We start from the raw sequence: 17877 nt of genomic DNA on the forward strand, positions 1-17877 counted from the left end.
ACACCTTCTTTCTCGGTTTGTGTGGTGTAAATGTTTGTGGCGTGTGAATACACATTTGATACACTTTACCCAAAGTACTATAACACCAACAGAAAATGGTTTTAGAAAAACACATCTATATAACCGTTTAATGACGTGAACACAGCGGGTTGGGGTTTGTACATTACGTACATTCGTTTAAGGCAGTCATGATTGACAGATCGTCACCAAATAAATGGAGACTAATCATTTGTGTCTCGCCTTGAAATTGGTCCAAGGCCATACGGCATACGCAAGAATTGTATTTATGTTACAGATTTTTACTAAAAATTGCATATTTTCCCAAACATCCCACATAAAAAAAAATACTATTGTAATCCACTGTCTAAAAAACATTAAGTTCATGATTCAATCATGACAAAATAAAAGATAATTGTATTTAATTATGCAATTGAAAGATTCAACACTAGAGGGCAGCAATGTCATTTAATATAAAACTGTTAATTCACCAGCAGTGGTTCGAAATGATTTTGTTTTCCAAAAGCCCTTAAACATGGCTTGAGGGAAAAATACTTCGTAAAGTAATGATTTAGTCAGCATGTATTTATGTATTTGTTTTTCACTGGTTCAGATGATTAACAAAATGCTATAGTAATTAAAAGGTTATTTTGTGTACAGCAGGTAATTACAGTCCTGAAACTCTGTGTATGTGTTTCTGAATATATCATGTATACGTGTTTAAGATCGGGGCATGTTTAATGGTTAAGGAAACTACTGTGTCATTCCCACTTCGTTTTTTAATTGATATTCTTGTTCGCTTTATTGATTGGTGGTTCCCTTCATCGTGGGATTGGTGGCATCGTGGTTTCACAAACCCAGCCCCCACGCTGGTAAGATTGCCTGCAATGCTACATTTTGACCGACGCAACAAGTCATCCGTCTTCTCTGTTCGCACAGTCATTCTTCAAAGGCGCCGTGTTTATATCTCACCTTGAAATCTGCATTCCAAAACCGTCAAACTCCAGTTAAACATCAGCTCCGTTTAAAATTAGAAAGCGATTTCCCACTGTGTCGACACCTACCTTCGTATCCCTCAATCAATAATTCAAACTGTAGGTGAGTAGGTGAGGCCAAGACATTTGAAAGTAGGTCGTTTTCCACTATATCGGACAATACATGAAGTAGGCCTAATTCTATATTGCCTGTAAAGTAAACCATACCCCTCAACACCTCAGATTATTTTACGTTGTAGTTCAGTGATATGAAGATATCTGGCCGCTGTGGAGAGGGGGGTGCTTGCCGCTGTGGAGGGGGGGGGGGGGGTGCTTGCCGCTGTGGAGGGGGGGGGGGGGGGGGGGTGCTTGCCGCTGTGGAGGGGGGTGCTGGCCTCTGTGGAGGGGGGAGTGCTGGCCACTGGGGTGCTGGCCGCTGTGGAGGGGGTGCTGGAGGTCTTTGGGGCCACCTTCTTCTCCTATTATATATTATTGATTTGTCAAGTGCCTGCAATCTGGCGTGGCGTGTAAGATCACATCCTTGTTTTCCACATAAGGTGAAACAAGGTAATTAAGCAGCATTGTATCCGTGCACTTCAGATAAAGTAAATGCATTATCATCACCTTAAAAAAAACCTTCCCAAAGTATTTCACATTTCTATCACGCCACTAAAAGTGATTGAATGTGTAAAGAATGTGTATTTGTATTAAATTTCAAATACTGTAAATATCATTTTAAAAAAGACACCCATTTGTTATGTAGATACAGTTAGAAATCTACATGTATTTTGCCCCCCTTTTAAAAGGAACAGCTGAGATATGTATAACACCTCGTATATAATCGAATTATTCACAGTATAAAACCAGGTAGTCAGGGTAGTTCTCTCCAGAAGAAAACAACTTTTTCTTTTTGAATCCCATGATGTCAGATCTTCACTGATATGCAGACCTCTAGTTAACGCGCTGGAGTATTGCTGCAGATCATCTATTCATCTAAATAGAGATGCAAGCAACGGCTTTGATAGAAACGTCACATTTACATGTCGGGACATTAACACATCTTCCAATTTGATTGAAAGGTGCCAAAACTGACACGATTACCACTGACAAGGGCTCGCAACAGACATGGCTAATCCTGCCTTGTTAACTCATTCTCAATTGCAAATAGATAGATAGATAGATAGATAGATAGATAGATAGATAGATAGATAGATAGATAGATAGATAGATAGATAGATAGATAGATAGATATGGACAGAGAGCCTATATATGGTGACATATTTATTATTTAACCTACTGCAAAGGATACACTATGTGAATATATCGAAGCACGAAGTGGAATATTAACACGCTAAAAGGATGTAAACAGTTACTTGTTTTTAAATAACGCTGTTTATCAAATTGTGTTTTGCGATGGGAATTTATGTATAATATCGAGTACAATTCCACACAGACGCTGTCATGTTTAAAATCCGCATCTCTTAATCGTACAAGTTTCGTGCATTTTCTCACTAGCATCCTAGACTGCATATCAAAGAGCTTTAACACTTTGATGGAATGGAAGGGGATGATTGTTGGTCACTGGGAAATGTGGCGTATTTGACACTGACCGCCAAGATCAACTGGTCCATAAAAAAAAAACCCTTCGATTTAGACCTTCAAAGCACGCCGTCCACAACTTACCCAAACAGCTCAAACAACCGAATGGTGCGGTTTATCTGGGTTTTATTGAAGCCCTCTGTAGTTATGTCATATCCTTATTTACAATTCGTTCTTTCCGAAAGTTTAGAAATTGAAACTGCTTTTAACACACCTTCTTTCTCGGTTTGTGTGGTGTAAATGTTTGTGGCGTATGAATACACATTTGATACACTTTACCCAAAGTAATATAACAACAACAGAAAATGGTTTTAGAAAAACACATCTATATAACCGTTTAATGACGTGAACACAGCGGGTTGGGGTTTGTACATTACGTACATTCGTTTAAGGCAGTCATGATTGACAGATCGTCACCAAATAAATGGAGACTAATCATTTGTGTCTCGCAGGTGGAAAAAAAAAATGTTTACAAATTAAAACACATCCACACAAAAACTATACAGTAAAACAAACGCAAGTGGCATGGATGCAGCAGAGCGCTTTACTTTAATACGTTTTATTAGACGTTTTACAATAAAAATTAATAATGTGCTACCAGTCGTTTCTCATGTCCAGAACAATATGCAGTTTTCAAGGCATCCTGCTATCAACACTTACATCTAAACATTGCAATTTATTTGAGTTCACCCTTCCTTCACAGAAGGTAGAAATACATCCCTAATTATGCTAACCAATTCTATCCCTAGTAGGAACGATTCCTTGCATATTATACACAAACACACACATACAAGCTCATCCTTGTGCCAGTCCCTTAACCCTTTTCTGCCCAGGCCTATTTTCTCGATGTCAAATACATTGGCCATCTGGATTCTATTAAAATAAGGGGGAGGGGAAATAATGAGACGCTATGCTTTACAAAAAGAGCTTTGCTATGATGTCCTAAACAAATAATTCACCGACGTGTCCACTCAACTAATACAACAGAGAAAACACACACACACACACACACACACACACACACACACACAACAGTCGCCCGTCAAGATTGACAGTAACAGTGGCATACGATACATTTCTCACGAGTTTTTAACATTACAAGTTTGATGACCACACACCCCTTTGTAAACTGTACACGGTCATTCTTCTGGCCCACTCGTACGCGCGAGACAAAACTACTACTAGGTAGATATCTATTTTGTGCCTTGTTCTTTTTTCGAAGTGGTTCACAGTTTCACCACGGTCTCCACATGGATTTCGAGCAGAGAACACCAGGTGTGCTGTGGCTCCTGGAGTTATCCGGCGAAGTGTGACTGGGTTCCGCATCAGTCTCGTCTAGATCGGAACATGTGTCCTCGCTGGATGTTGTAGAAGGCGCTGGAGAATGGCCAGACAACCCCGCACCCCCGGGGGATACCATGGATGGGCATACCCCTTCCCTGCTAGGCCAAGTGCTGCTGCTGGAAGAGTCCGACATTAAATCCACAAGCATGTCCTGAAAATGGTCTTCGTTCAGGGGCATAGATTCCAAAAGGTGGTTGAGCAGCTCGGCGGCCACTGCAGCGTCTATCCCGGGGCAATTCGACACGAACATGTGCACCTCGTGCATGCACTGTACGTATCCTGCAGCGAACCGCTCGCTTGCTTCACGGTTCATGGTGTCGGTTTCTGCAAAGAGAAAACATACAGTTTGGACTGCGGTTAATTAAAAGTGCATTTGCACAAAAGTGATCGTCGTAATATTTGCAAACTCTGCACATTAAACACGAAGCGCAGCGGCTTACCAAGATCTCTGCTCCGAAGAATATTCTCAACTCGTTTCACAGTCATTTCCAGCACTTCGGCATTCTCCGTTTTTGTCTGAAACTGCAATAGAGGGAAGATTATTAGGTACTGCAATGTGTAGTAGAAATAAGACCTTAAATGCCATGCAACTAATGGAAAAAAAAAACATTTTGCCTAAACGCAGAATTAAATTGTTGTATTAAAACTTACATCGCTATCTGCAAGAAGGCCTCTCAGTTCGTGTAGACTTTCATTGATCCGAGCTCGCCTCATTTTCTCAACCAAAGGCTTTCTCGCCTAAAATGCAGAAGATTACAAAAATATATATATTTGATTAGCTCCCGAGTCCACCCACTATAGTTATAAATTAAACATGTTTACATTAAAAACATAACCATCAAATGCATATACATCCAAAAAAAGGCCAACTACCTTTCTGTCTCTTTTAACCCCATAATATTCCTCATCATCCTGGGCAGATCCATTTTTGCAAGGTCTGGATGAGGGAGCCATTGTTGGTTTAAACCCCCCAAAAAATAAACAAATACGCGAACTACTGTAATCCACAAAATCGGTTCAATCCAACGAAGAGAGCAGCTGGTAGGCTCACACAGTTACAGAAGCACATACACACACACAAACACATATATATATACATACACACACACACACACGCGCGCGCGCAACAGTCCGGCTTCTTATTGTGTAATCTCAAAGAGTTCTACCGTTGGAAGTGAGTTGTTGTCTAAAGTATTTATAAGGTCTAATTTGCATATCAATAGGCGGTTTGGCAGCGAGGACCCGGAGACGCCAGAGCGCACCTCTTGTCAGCCAATCGTGTGGCAGGCTTTTGTCTCAGTTTGGAGGCACTGCGGGCTTTGCCCGTGCGGACTTGTGAATGCCCTGGAAAAAGGAGTTGCCTTAATTTTATGTTTCCTGTCACCGCCCGACGCGATTTTCTACGAAACATGTGCACGATTGAACTAAAATAAGGTATCGATTAAGATTAAAAAAACAACACATTTATTATACTATATATAACACGTCTAATGATAGGCTATGTAAAGCGCTTCAGCAGGGCGTATAATGCCTTTTAGATTTTGACTTTGATATAGTATTTTTGAGAGCAGATTTTAGGGTTTATCCATATAATCTGAAAAAAAATAAACTGTGTAGGTATTTTTATTTTATTTCAAAAGACGATTGTGCATTTCTGATAAGGGTTATTAGAATACCGATACACACGTTTGAACAATGATTGACATTCAAGTGCAGAATGAGCATTTACTGTAATATATACATATTTATATATAATATTCATATTGTGTCAGTTTCACCTGAGGAGAATTCTGCCACAAGTTGCTGCTTGATGTTTTCAGCAGTTGCTGCATTTTTTTTAACAGCCACAAGAGGGCACCAGCTTCAGAGTCCTCTGTTTGACTCTTATGACACTGTTTTAACCATGAAAGGAATCCTTTGGTGTTTAGGGCTGCTCAATTACCCACTTGTGTAGACTGATTTATTTACCCGGCTTCGTTTCTAAAAACCCGACTTTGGATCTGTGAACCTAAGATCTATTTTCCCTGGTCTTGTGAATGTGACACGATGCTGACAGTTGGCAGCTGCAGCCCCTTGGACCAAATTAATCAAATAAGAGAATTAAAGCACGGGCTCGTCCCCAAAAAGAACGACAGGTGTTTGCTGGCGCTTCATTTGTTTCCGTCTTTTTTTATGCTATTGATGCCTTTTGTATGAATGATGCTGTATGCGCAATACAACGACTCAAGTGGTGCCTCTGCTAACCTCTTGTATTGGCTATCTGGTTAACACGCAAAACTATACGTTATTGTTTTATATAAGGAATTCCTTCAGCCATATGCGGGGTTTGCCCGATAAACTCTCACAAAACTACATAAACAGAAATTTAAAAAAATCATTAAACTAGCATAAAATAACTACCAATGACCTAATACTATTACTAGTAGTAGCAGTAATACACGTTTGTGCTCCTATTTATACAGGTTCCTTAAGTTTCACGCTTATTCCAGTAATCCTGCAAAAATATTCAAATGCTGTTCGTGTATATTCTGTGTTTTATGAGATCTTCATGTTTATAGATAAAGGTGTAGTAAATGTGTAGTGATTTGCGTTGTAAAAACAGACCAAAACACACACTCACACTCACACACACGCTCACACACACTCACACACACACACACACACACACACACACACACACACACACACACACACACACACACACACACAGTTTTTACGCACTAATCCTGTAGTTCAACCACTTGGCACAGGGTGTTGTGAAATTGACAGTAGACTTGGTGGCAGCGTTTGCAGGCTTTGAAGTGGAAGCTGTTGGCACCTCGCCATGCCCACGCTATGTTTCAGCTATTCTTTAACATTCTAACCTGCAGATCTTGCAGCTGTCTCGGGGAGCCCTTGTTCAGGACTTGTAGGATTGCCCAACCCGCCCTCTCTCCCTCTCCCTCTCCCTCTTCACCATGTTAGTGTTGTTCACGGATCAGTGTCTTGTGAAATCGTTCTTATAGCAGTGTTCCTGTACGTTAATTTGCACCTTACAGATTGCACGCAACCGCCGATCAAAGTTTTAAAACACCGCTGAGCAGACCCCGGTTACAAATGTGCCATGTTGTTAATGAAATGCACACTAGATGCACTGTGTCAGGTTTAAAGAGAAGTTATTCAATCGATCTGTTTAATAAAAACCAAACCTGACATTTTTTACTCTAAATAAACTTGTTAAGGATGCTGATTAAAAATAAATAAACCAAAATCCCCTTTTTAATGACGGTTTAGGTCATTTGAATAAACCACACAGTCTTTGAAAAGTAAGAACTTGCAGTGGTACAGAAAGATTAGATCAAATGATCCAATTCCCGTGGTTTCGTGTGTCAAAGCATCAAAGCACCCAGAGTAGTATTTTTAGTACCTAGCTAGAACAAGTCTTCTTTTTACAAGCAGGGTTTTGTCAGAAACATCAAACGCGGTTTTGTGCTTGTCTGTATTGTTCAGTACAGGAAAGGCAGCTGGCAAGAAGAACACCTAAGAGTGAGAAATTCCTCATTCAGACTTTACGGGACCCTAAAAGATAATGCGGTGTGAGTTTACAGCCAGGGGGATTTCCTGATCCAGATATTTCAAGTGGACTGCCCTCGCCATCGCCACACCATAGTGCAGCATGGAATGAACCGCTCTCATGCATGGTGACCTCATATGAGGATGCAATATGTTTCCCCATGTAAAGCAGTGGAACAAATTTGAAAAAAAATAAATCAATGAAAAATAGATTTAGATATTTGTTTTAAAATATTCCATGTACGAAAGCGTTAATTGACCCTTTTTCACAAGTTGTGTATAGGAAATACGGGGCTCTTTCTTGCTCATAAGCTTTCTTCATAGGGCCTACGGAAATATTGAATCAGCTCAGACAGATGGGAAGAAACTGGCAACAAGGGGCAGCTGCTGCAGAGCCCCAGGCCTGACTGAAACAAATGACATTTAGCGCAGCTTGAGGTGTTGAAGTGCCGTTATATACATCCAGATATAATACCATGGCGCAGCCATGCTGTGTTTGTGATTTCTCCCAGTCTTCATCCTTCATGGCCACTTGCAGACTTAGAAACACGTTTATTTATTTTTATTTTCTGAAATTGTTTTGTAAATTCAAGATAGATATGTTCGTGCTAAAAGCAGCATAATAGAGCACAGACAGAGCAGGTAATTTAGCATTCTGATTAACAATTAGGCTTATTATCATCAGGTCAGTTGGGTCCTACACCGGTTCAGCACAGTTGTAATGGAAACAGGTAAGTCTGGGCCATTTGCGTCCTCGGGTAGCAGGTACCATTGTTATGCATGCCTTTGCAGTAAAATTGGCCGGTTCTTTTTGCAACAGACTCCTGGTTAGTCTCCTTTGCTGCAGAAAAAAAGTGTGAAATCAGCCACCTTTTCGTTTTATGTGGAACGTAGTGCAAATACGTTTACCAATTGTCTTAATTTGTTACATATTATGCTGCCACTCTTGTTTATAACTCGATCTCTTACCTGTTTTGTTTTTTTAAATGTAGATTACCTGCAGGCGGCCAGGCCGTTTGGGTTACCTAAAATACTCCCCGCTACCCAGCATTTTGAATGAAGCTACAGAAAGTGACGCGTACACGCATACCACGCGCACGCAGGTTTAGCCTAGAATCTCTGGTGTGAAGAAATCGATTTTTGTCTTCAGAATTTATGACTTAAGAATGAATGATTATCTGCATCTGATACGTGAATGTCATTTGTACCAAACAGAGACTGTGTAGCGAGAGAGAAGACTCGCTGTATTCTGTGTGTGTTGAAGAAAGTATACCTCTAAATTTATGTATAGGTCTACAGGAATACATACTGGTGCTGTATTTGTAATCACCAAAGCACTGGGAAAGTATTTCTCTAACCCATTCACACATAACTATTAAAAGGCATTATAGACAAAGAGAAGATGATATACATTTTATTGGACTAATTAAACAATAATTAAATATATATTAAAACCTTTGCCTATTTGCCTTGTAGTAACCTCCCTTAGACACTATCCATGTTAGTGGCCCTGGGCTTTAAAATGCCTTGAATGTGTACTGAGGGCGTCGCTGCCCTATTTGATGACAGATGTAATTTTGTCGTGACAGCGTGGTGCAGATGTCATTCTGTCGTGACAGCGTGGTGGTGCTTGTAGCACCGCCGTGTTACTGTTTCTAAAGCCGACAGATCAGAGGACACGGCTCGAGAGGTCTTGAAACCAGGTGATCGAACAGAACTTCAAACGCGCAGAGATTTCCATAACGTGTCACTATTGCTCCGATGCGGGTTAATCACCTGGTGTGATGTTTATTTTATGATGTCTTGAATGACAATAAAAATGAACTTTTCACCCTTTCCACTGTCACCAAATGTGTGTTTCTGAATCAGTGGTGTGCCGTGAGTCTAGCTAGACACAGAAGTGACTCAGTAGTCACATGTTTCAAATTCAATCGGAAGGTTGTAGAGTCATGTGACATTCCTGGTTTCTCATCAGGTAATGGGCAACCCCCCCCCCCCCCGCAGTTACAGCTCCTTTTAAAACAGAGAGAGCTGGAGAGAGAGCGCGACCTTCATGAAAAATACACACGAACATACATTCATAAATATAATATTTTATTAATGGGTTAATACGTTTAAATTACAAACAAGAGAGAAAAGAACACATATACAAGTTAATTATACATGAATCACTTTAACACCTAAGAAAAGCGCAGAGAATGTCTCTATTTAATAACTTAGTTATTTCAATAAATAAACAAATAATAGCCTTCTACAATGCAGGCTAAACGTGGTGGTTTCCTTGAGCGTGAAGTAACCAGGGTCTCAATGCGCCTGCTGGAACAGTACAGCCCCACAGGAGTCCCGAGAAGCATATCTATAAGATACATAAAGTAAGACGAGTCTAGAACGTGCAGAACAGAAAGGTTCGCATTCCTCTGTTACCACGGCCTCCACATATCCAGCGAGCCCAAACGAGGGCTGTTACACAGGCGACGCGCCTGCTGCCTCAGGGGTCCCGTCAGATAGTCGGGAGCGGGCTCTGTGTTCTCTGACGCCACGTCTCTCGCAAAGCTGACGTCACAGCCCCCAAACTGTTGGTCTGGAGCTGGAGTCGCCGCCCCGCAGGACACGGGGGAGCCCTGGAGGTGGTGAGGGGGGCAGCAGGGAGTGACTGGGGTAGCAGGTCTGAGGGCTGGCGTGCACGACTCCTGTTTGGATCGTGGCAGAGATTTAAGCAGGTGGTTAAGCAGACGGGCCCCCAATGTCTTGTCCATCCACTCGCACGTTAGAAGCAGGTTGTGGAGTTCGTGCACGCACTGGATATAGCCCGTGCTGTACCTCTGCTGCGCTTCCAGGCCCACAGTTGAATCAGCTGTGAAATCAGAATTGGAAATCGGTGTCAGTGCAGCATTGGAAGCTTGGTGTGTCTTTGTTGTAGCTGGGGCCGCCTAGTGGTGAAAAGAGGTGTTACACTCATGATCCTCGAACTCAGCAAGTAAGGTAGCTAGCAGCATTTTAACGGCCTTGGAACATCCATGGACCCCAGGAACCGTTCTGTTTAACCCATAATATCTATGCAGCGGTTTATTTGTCACGTTTAATTTTTTGACAGCTATATAATTTCATGGCAAGCTATATAAAAACGCATCTCCTTGTTTACTTTATTATTCAGTGTACTCCTTTTCAGCGCCCACTTAAATGTGTTGATTTTTTTTTTCTCAACTTTGAAACAGATAACAGACCTCGCTTACATGTTGGTCCCCGTGTATTAGAGATGAAAATGGGGACTGAATACACCATTCATATAAAGCCGGTATGCGCAAAGTATGACAAACATCTGGTTTTAAAAACATTAAAAACAGTATGTGTTGTATGTTGTAGATAACACACATTTTAAGTAACCGAATAAACAACAAAGTAACTGGGGGGGGGGGGACGCGTTTCTTTATTGAACTTGGCATTGATGAAGTTCCTGCCATTTTTTTTCTTTCGCTGCAATCGGGCGCCCTCTAGTGGTAATAACGAAACCTGCACTAACTTACAAATCATGAATACACGTTCCTTTGAGCCACTAAACTATTGCGCGTCCACGTATTTTATATATTTAAAATCATGATTTAAAAGCTATGTAACACATCACTGCACTTACTCGTCATTTTATTGTTTTGGATATTCTGCAGGTGCTTCACGGTCATTTCAAGGATATCCGCTTTTTCCATCTTTGATTGCTGTTAGAGACAAGGAGAGCATTTTAAAATCAGGGTCACAAACCACAATACGGCTCTTTCGTTAAATGACTTTGTTCTACTTTCACAAAAAGAGAGAGAGAAAGCAAACACGCAACAGAACCGGCTACTTACATCAAGACGAAAGGCGCCAACTACCGCTTGTTTGAGCTGGTCCAAGCAAGTGTTGATCCTTTCACGTCTTTTTCTTTCAATCAGCGGCTTTCTCAGCTACAAACAGAAAATAAACATAAACGCAATTGCTTTGAAATAAATATATTTTAATGGATTATTATTATTATTATTTGTTTGTTTGTTTGTTTGTTTGCTTGCTGTTGTCTCTCGTTAAAATGATTACATTTGATTCCCGGTGTCAAAGAAAAAGTGTTTTCTGGTCGAAAGCCATACCTTTCTCTGTTCTTTAGAACTAGAAACGCTGTCCACGTTGCTGTGTCCCATCGTGGTAGCGGTCATTTCCTTCAGTATGCTTTGCAATTATCAAAGCCGAATGTCTTTTTTTTTTCCAGTTAGATCTTTCTCGTTTGAAATGTGGTGTATCTATGCGGCCTCCGCAGTCCTCAGCGTCGCTATTTATACGCACGAATTAGCATGTGAATAAGAGCCCTCTCTGGCTGAGTTATTTTCCCACACACGGGGTCGATCCCACAGGCTCCCGCCCATTAATCAGGGCTGACAGGTCACTGCTCACTTTCAATAGCCAACTTGCCCGCCCAAAGAGGCGACAGATGTCCACCCTAGAACCCTCTACCATGGTGAAACCCTCTACCCTCACTTTATGAAAAAAAAGGACACATGGTTGTTCGAATCACATTTTTTTTTCTCAAGTTCCCAGGGAGTAACAAGAGTCTGTAATTACTTCGATTACACCTGGGATTTGATTCTAATGAACTGACGACATTGTACCTACAATACACGAAATCTATACACCCGCAGGCACTGAATGAAATCCAGGTTGCCATTGTTGATCACCCTTCCTGTTGATTTTTAAGTCACTTCACCAGTTCTTTAGAGTCGCTTCGTTGTCACGGATAGTTTGTAACGTCTCCCGCTTTAAAGGGGTGCCAGTAAGCGCTTCCAGCCCGTTCTCCTTCCTCCTGTGAAGGTTTGGGGCTCACAAATCAAAATGCTTCTGCCTGGTATGCAGTCACTTCCTGTGTGGTTGGTCATATGGCCAGATTGCTGCTTCATCATTGGAGTGAATCTGCCCTACAGCACAGGAAGTAAGTACCAGGAAGCAGCTGCGTTTACTTCTACAGCGTTATATCCTAGAAGTATGACATGCAAGATTAAAGGGTGACACTTTACAATAAGTGTCTATTTACATAGGAGTTACTTAGTAAATACACGTGTTCTTACATATAATTACCATGTTATTATGTACAGTTACAATGTACTTAATGTGTACAATCGTATCAGAATGGGGATAGGGTTCGGGTAATATCGCGTTGTATATGAGTGCGTCTCTTTGATGTTCAGCCCATCCACGTGAATGACACCCCTTCAGAAACTAGCCATCCTTATCAGGTCCTTCCTAACAGGTGTTGATTCAGTACCGTAGCCACAATTCCGCGAGTGTTATTGCCAGCATTCCGACTATGAAAACATACATTTTACATCCATCCATCCATCCATCCATAATGGATACATACATAATGCACACAGTTAAATATGCTAATGCAGCCTCTGTTTGCCGCTCAAGCATTTGCATAACCATCTGACTTTTGGCAAACTTTTTTTTTTCACTTCATTTTGTAAAAGGGACCACCTTTAACATCTGTTATGAACTATTAGAAAAAAGAAAGAAAGAAAGAAAGAAAGAAAGAAAGAAAGAGAAACAAGTCCGGCGGTAAGTTGAAGAAAGTGCGGCAGATGTCGATGGATTCTCGTGGGCAGATGTCCTTCTCCCCCAATAGTTTCTTTAGGAATTCACGACCATAGCTCTGTTTGACTGAAGACACGCGACTGGCATGCGAATGCTGTAACGTGGGAAACTGCACGACACAATTTGCTTTATTCAGACAAATCTAATAACCGTGAAGTGCAATAACCCCGCGGACAAATGAACAGCGAGCCTAGAAGCACCCCGCGTTTAACCCCCAAGTGGCCCTGGGTAAGGGAAGGGAGGGGCGGTAGCATTTCATCCCAAGGCAGGTGCAGGTGACCCAAATCTATTCTGTGCAAGGAATATAACCCCGATACACAATGATATTTTAATGATACACAGGTATTTCCAGTGACCATGCCATTTCAATTGGTGGCATTAACCATACATGCTGTATTGTAGATATCATTGAGTATGCCAAGCTATAATAACATGTTTTCTATATGATAACCCTTAGATGCCTTGACTTCAGTTGTTACAACCAGAAAATCTAATTATGATGTCTTTCAATATAATTTGTTTCTCCTTATTTGTATTATTCTTATGATATGGTACTTTTATTAAAACAATAATCATACCATGTAAAAGAAATACAAACCAATCAAATCATAACCAAGCCTCCTGTAAACTTCTGTAAACCAGAAATAGTCATTTAACTAAAACCGTTACGAAGAAAACATGAAAATGCGATCCCATGAATATGTGCGGTCTCCGGCGCCGGAGGTACGCGACTCAGGCTGTCTTTATTTAGCTAAGTTCCTTTCTAAATAGTTTTTTTCCACCACATTAGTGTGGATAATAGGGCCACTGCAGTATTAGTAAACAGCATATGGAGGGCAGAGCGCTGCTTTGCAAGTGAATGAGATCCACGGGGCACGTGTCCATTGTTGGGATGTGTTTGGAAATAGTGGCAGAACTTACACATTCCACAGTTTAGCAGTACATGCACTTTATATGTACTGTACAAGTGTAAGCTCCTGTTAGGAAGAACGATGTGGTGTTATTTTGTGGTATGCGTTAAAACACACCGTGTACTGCGCTTGCCCGGGCAGCAAAATAATAAGTTGTTATGTTTGTCGTGTATTTTTGTCGTGTACAACACGGGCCATCGTTTTCAAACCATCGATTAACGGTAAATAAAGCACATGTTTACAGTGGCCATATTGTTAACCGAATAAACACTCATTTCTTTTTTGCTTTCTTTTTAAATGCATTTCTATTAGGTTTTTTTTAGACATAACGCAGAACAATAACACAAAATAAAAAAAAGAAATATCCCAACAATGCAACTAAAAAATACAATATCCAAGTTCATGAAGTTGATACATAGAAAAAACATATATCCAAGTGTACACTTCAAGTATAAATAAGCCCCACTCTGAATAATAATAATAATAATAATAATAATAATAATAATAATAATAATAATAATAATAATAATAATAATCACTCATTTCTAAACATTAGGCTATATTACCGCAGCACTTGCATAAATGACCGATTATTGATCATTAATCATATTACAAAACGTATCCAAGACAGGTTTAAGCACATGTGTTAAAAACCAACCAACAAACAAAAAAAATCCTCTTTAAGAAGTTTGCGAAGCCACACGGAACGGCTGACCACAATTGGGGATTTATGCGCAGAAGGCAGGCATGCGAGTACTGGCAGGCGGTCGGCTGCATCTGCGAGTCTTTTGTAGAGGAAATCTGTCATCGAGCGCTAAATACCTGTAAATCAGGATTTGCAAAAGAGAAAAGGCAACTCTTTTGGAGCCCCTCTGGTGATGCATTTGCTCCTGAGTGAGAGGGGGTGTATTTGAAGCACTGAAGGCTTTGCTGCATGCGGATCTCTGGGGATGTCAGTGAGAGGGAGGACAATGCAAGCATTATAAGACATCTGGCCACGCGACCCGCACGCACTCTCACCTTTGCCCCGAACATTGTATTTATGATTTGTTTTTTGGACAATTGGGCGCGTTCTGATTTTCCTTGCTTTGGAATGGGAGAGGAGAGGTGCTTACAGCCTGGAAAGATAATAACGCGGAATTGCCCTTAAAAGGCTGGTGTGGAGGTCTGACTTAGAATTGTAAATGCTTTCTTTGTTATCTGACTAATTTATGCAAAATGTCCAATTGTTTTACCCAGATAGTCTTTCAATTACTGAACAATGAATAGCAAAGCGTATTTAATTTGGGGGCTTTATAACCGTAGGTATGGAATGCTCATAAATGCGTCTGGATGCTGAAGACTGGTTCATTGGAGATCTAGCACTTAGGCACTAATACTTGAAATGACTGAGTGCTGACTGTGAGTGGATACATGAGTGTATATTACTTAAACTTTCTGCTATTTAAACAGGACTGGAGCACTAAAGAAACCGATTTGAGACACAATACTAGGTTTATCTTGATAACGTGTTACATTACATTTTCAACATTACATTACCCATCCACAAGACAATTACATTAGACAGTCTGCAGTTTTGTTAGAAACCACTTGGCTGTAATCTAGCTGTAATAATTGCATGCATCATTCACATTGGCTTTCATCAGAGATTAAAACAACAAAGGAAAGCTGGAGGTGTTTTTTTTTTTTTAATGAAATCGGGAGGTCATTCCAAGCTAAGGCTGGTCTATGCTTAAAGGAGATTCTTACCCAGCCTAGTTATTCCATCGCTACCCTATGCCTTAAATAGATGATAGTATTATGCATGCCTTCAGACAGTCAAAAAGTCAAGGCTGTCTGGTGTGAAGCTGGGCATTCCAAACCAGAATGGTTAATGCAACCCCCCTTGCTTCAGAACCAACCCTTTTTATTTCAATTAGTTATTAATCAAATGACATTTTCATTTCAAATGTCCAATCATTTGAGCGGCTCTTATTACAATTACTCAAATCAATGTAATATGCACCCTGTCTAAAGATACTTTAACATTCATTGAGAAGGAGCTGTCCAGCTCTGAGTGTCCGATTCGGCTATATTTTCAAATCTTTTCCTCCAGTCTTTAATAGGAGTTCATTAAAGACTGGACTAAACCCATTGTATTTTAACATAGACACGTGTCACACAGGATAAATCAGAAAAGTGTCTGTGTAGTTGCAAGAGATCTAGTGAACAGGTACTGTGTCCAGGGATATGTGATTCACGAGATGGTGCTGGCATCTGGTAACAACAACTCTGCACAGCTGTTTGTGAACTCATGTCACAGCACCTTAGCACAGGGTCTGCTGAATTGAATTGAACACACTATACAGGGAATTGCAATACGAAACCCTTAGAATAAAGTGTAAGAGAAGGTAGCTGCACTGTAACTGCTCATTATAGAGATATTTAGATCTATATCTATTTCCTTATTAAATACCTTATATCTTCTGACTTATTTTTGTAAAAACTGTATAGGAATTTTAGCAGTGCAGAGATGCCAGATGTTAAATGAAATAATTATCGTTTCTAAACACAATCAGAAACCCTTTTATTAATGGCAGCGCGAGGGGCTTGGAAGAAAGAACCGTATGGTACTGTTGAGAAGCCATCTGGCTAATCAGGGAGGCTCACAAGCACTACACATAACTTCCAACTGGTCATATAAAGGGAACCGCAGCCTTACAATGTCTTCATCTGTCAGTTAACTGTTTAAGCACAGTGTGCATTTGTTTTAATATAAAACAGAATGCTTTTAATATATTCAAACAGTCACTTTCATACATCGTTTTACAAATATTTTAAACATATATATATATATTTTTCACCACTTCAGTCTTATATGTTTTGATAGTGCAATTGTTTTTTTCTTTAAAGTTGGGACGAAGGTTTTTAAATTCTGCCCACTTCTTTAGTACCATCTGACCACGCGCCTCTGTGCATTTGAATTAGCGTGGGAATGGCCACACAACAAAGAGCCTTTTCACCATCCATTTCTTTCACTTCTACAGCCTGACCAGATTTAGGTTTCTAATTGGGATGAATATGATCGCCACGCTGGGCTGCTTTTCTTTTGAGCAGACAGCAAGCCTGGGCTAAGTTAAGTGGGTCTGCAGTACTTTCTAAAATAAAGCCTTGTGATATTTTCAGGCAATGTGAATAGTACATCTGCTTTCACTGGAGTACCTTGTTTCCTTACTGTTTGTGAATGGACTTTATTATTATTATTATTATTATTATTATTATTATATTTATTTATTTATTTATTTATTAGCAAACGCCCTTATCCAGGGCTTTATCTTGGTTTTCAGTCGGAGTCCCTTAAATCCTGTTTATTATTTTTAAAAAACCAAAAACCTGACTGTAGAAAAAACAAAAAGTACACTACCCTGGTGTAACTGAATGGAACTACCCAATACAAAGACTGTACCACAGTGTATTTAAATGAGCTCCTTCCCAAAGCAAACCCTAGTGATGTCTGTAAACCAATAGATGTCTTTTCTGCTCACGTGAGGTTTAAAGAACCCAGTTGCTGTTGATTCTTTCCCAGTGTAACGCTGACTGTGCTTGATTTGTCAAATCTGTAAAACAATACTTGAAAAATAAAAGAGCTGACATCCACAAAAGACAGGCAAAGCCCCTTTGTTGTGTGTGTAATGTACTGCAGGCATAGTGTATCCACCCTGCTTAATTACTGTCAGGTACGTTATATATCAATTGATCATCAATTTGTATGTTTAAAAAAATGGAAATCCTTATGTTTTATTATTTATTTTCAAATAAATATGTAAATATGTGTTTAATTAATCAAACTAGGCCGCTAAAAACGTTATTCAAACAATGTTTTTTATGTATTTATTCATTTATTTGTTTTT

General features: G+C 40.2%; 2 protein-coding genes across 2 annotated transcripts; both read right to left on the bottom strand.

Moving 5' to 3' along the window:
- Positions 1-3071: 3071 nt before the first annotated feature.
- LOC117423732 (transcription cofactor HES-6-like) lies at positions 3072-5209 on the bottom strand. Its single transcript, XM_034039855.3, has 4 exons — positions 4788-5209; positions 4566-4652; positions 4355-4436; positions 3072-4238 (listed from the first exon to the last, which is right to left on the bottom strand). The coding sequence occupies exons 1-4, from the start codon at positions 4866-4868 to the stop codon at positions 3805-3807; spliced, it is 684 nt and encodes a 227-aa protein (XP_033895746.1). The 5' UTR covers positions 4869-5209; the 3' UTR covers positions 3072-3804.
- Positions 5210-9543: 4334 nt separating this feature from the next.
- Positions 9544-11810, bottom strand: LOC117422816 (transcription factor HES-2). Its single transcript, XM_034038015.3, has 4 exons — positions 11582-11810; positions 11309-11404; positions 11098-11176; positions 9544-10320 (listed from the first exon to the last, which is right to left on the bottom strand). Exons 1-4 carry the CDS (start codon positions 11645-11647, stop codon positions 9887-9889), a joined length of 675 nt encoding a protein of 224 aa, XP_033893906.1. The 5' UTR covers positions 11648-11810; the 3' UTR covers positions 9544-9886.
- Between the last annotated feature and the right edge of the window lie 6067 nt (positions 11811-17877).

This window comes from Acipenser ruthenus, chromosome 17 (genome assembly GCF_902713425.1).
Source record: "Acipenser ruthenus chromosome 17, fAciRut3.2 maternal haplotype, whole genome shotgun sequence".
Taxonomy (NCBI): Eukaryota; Metazoa; Chordata; class Actinopteri; order Acipenseriformes; family Acipenseridae; genus Acipenser; species Acipenser ruthenus.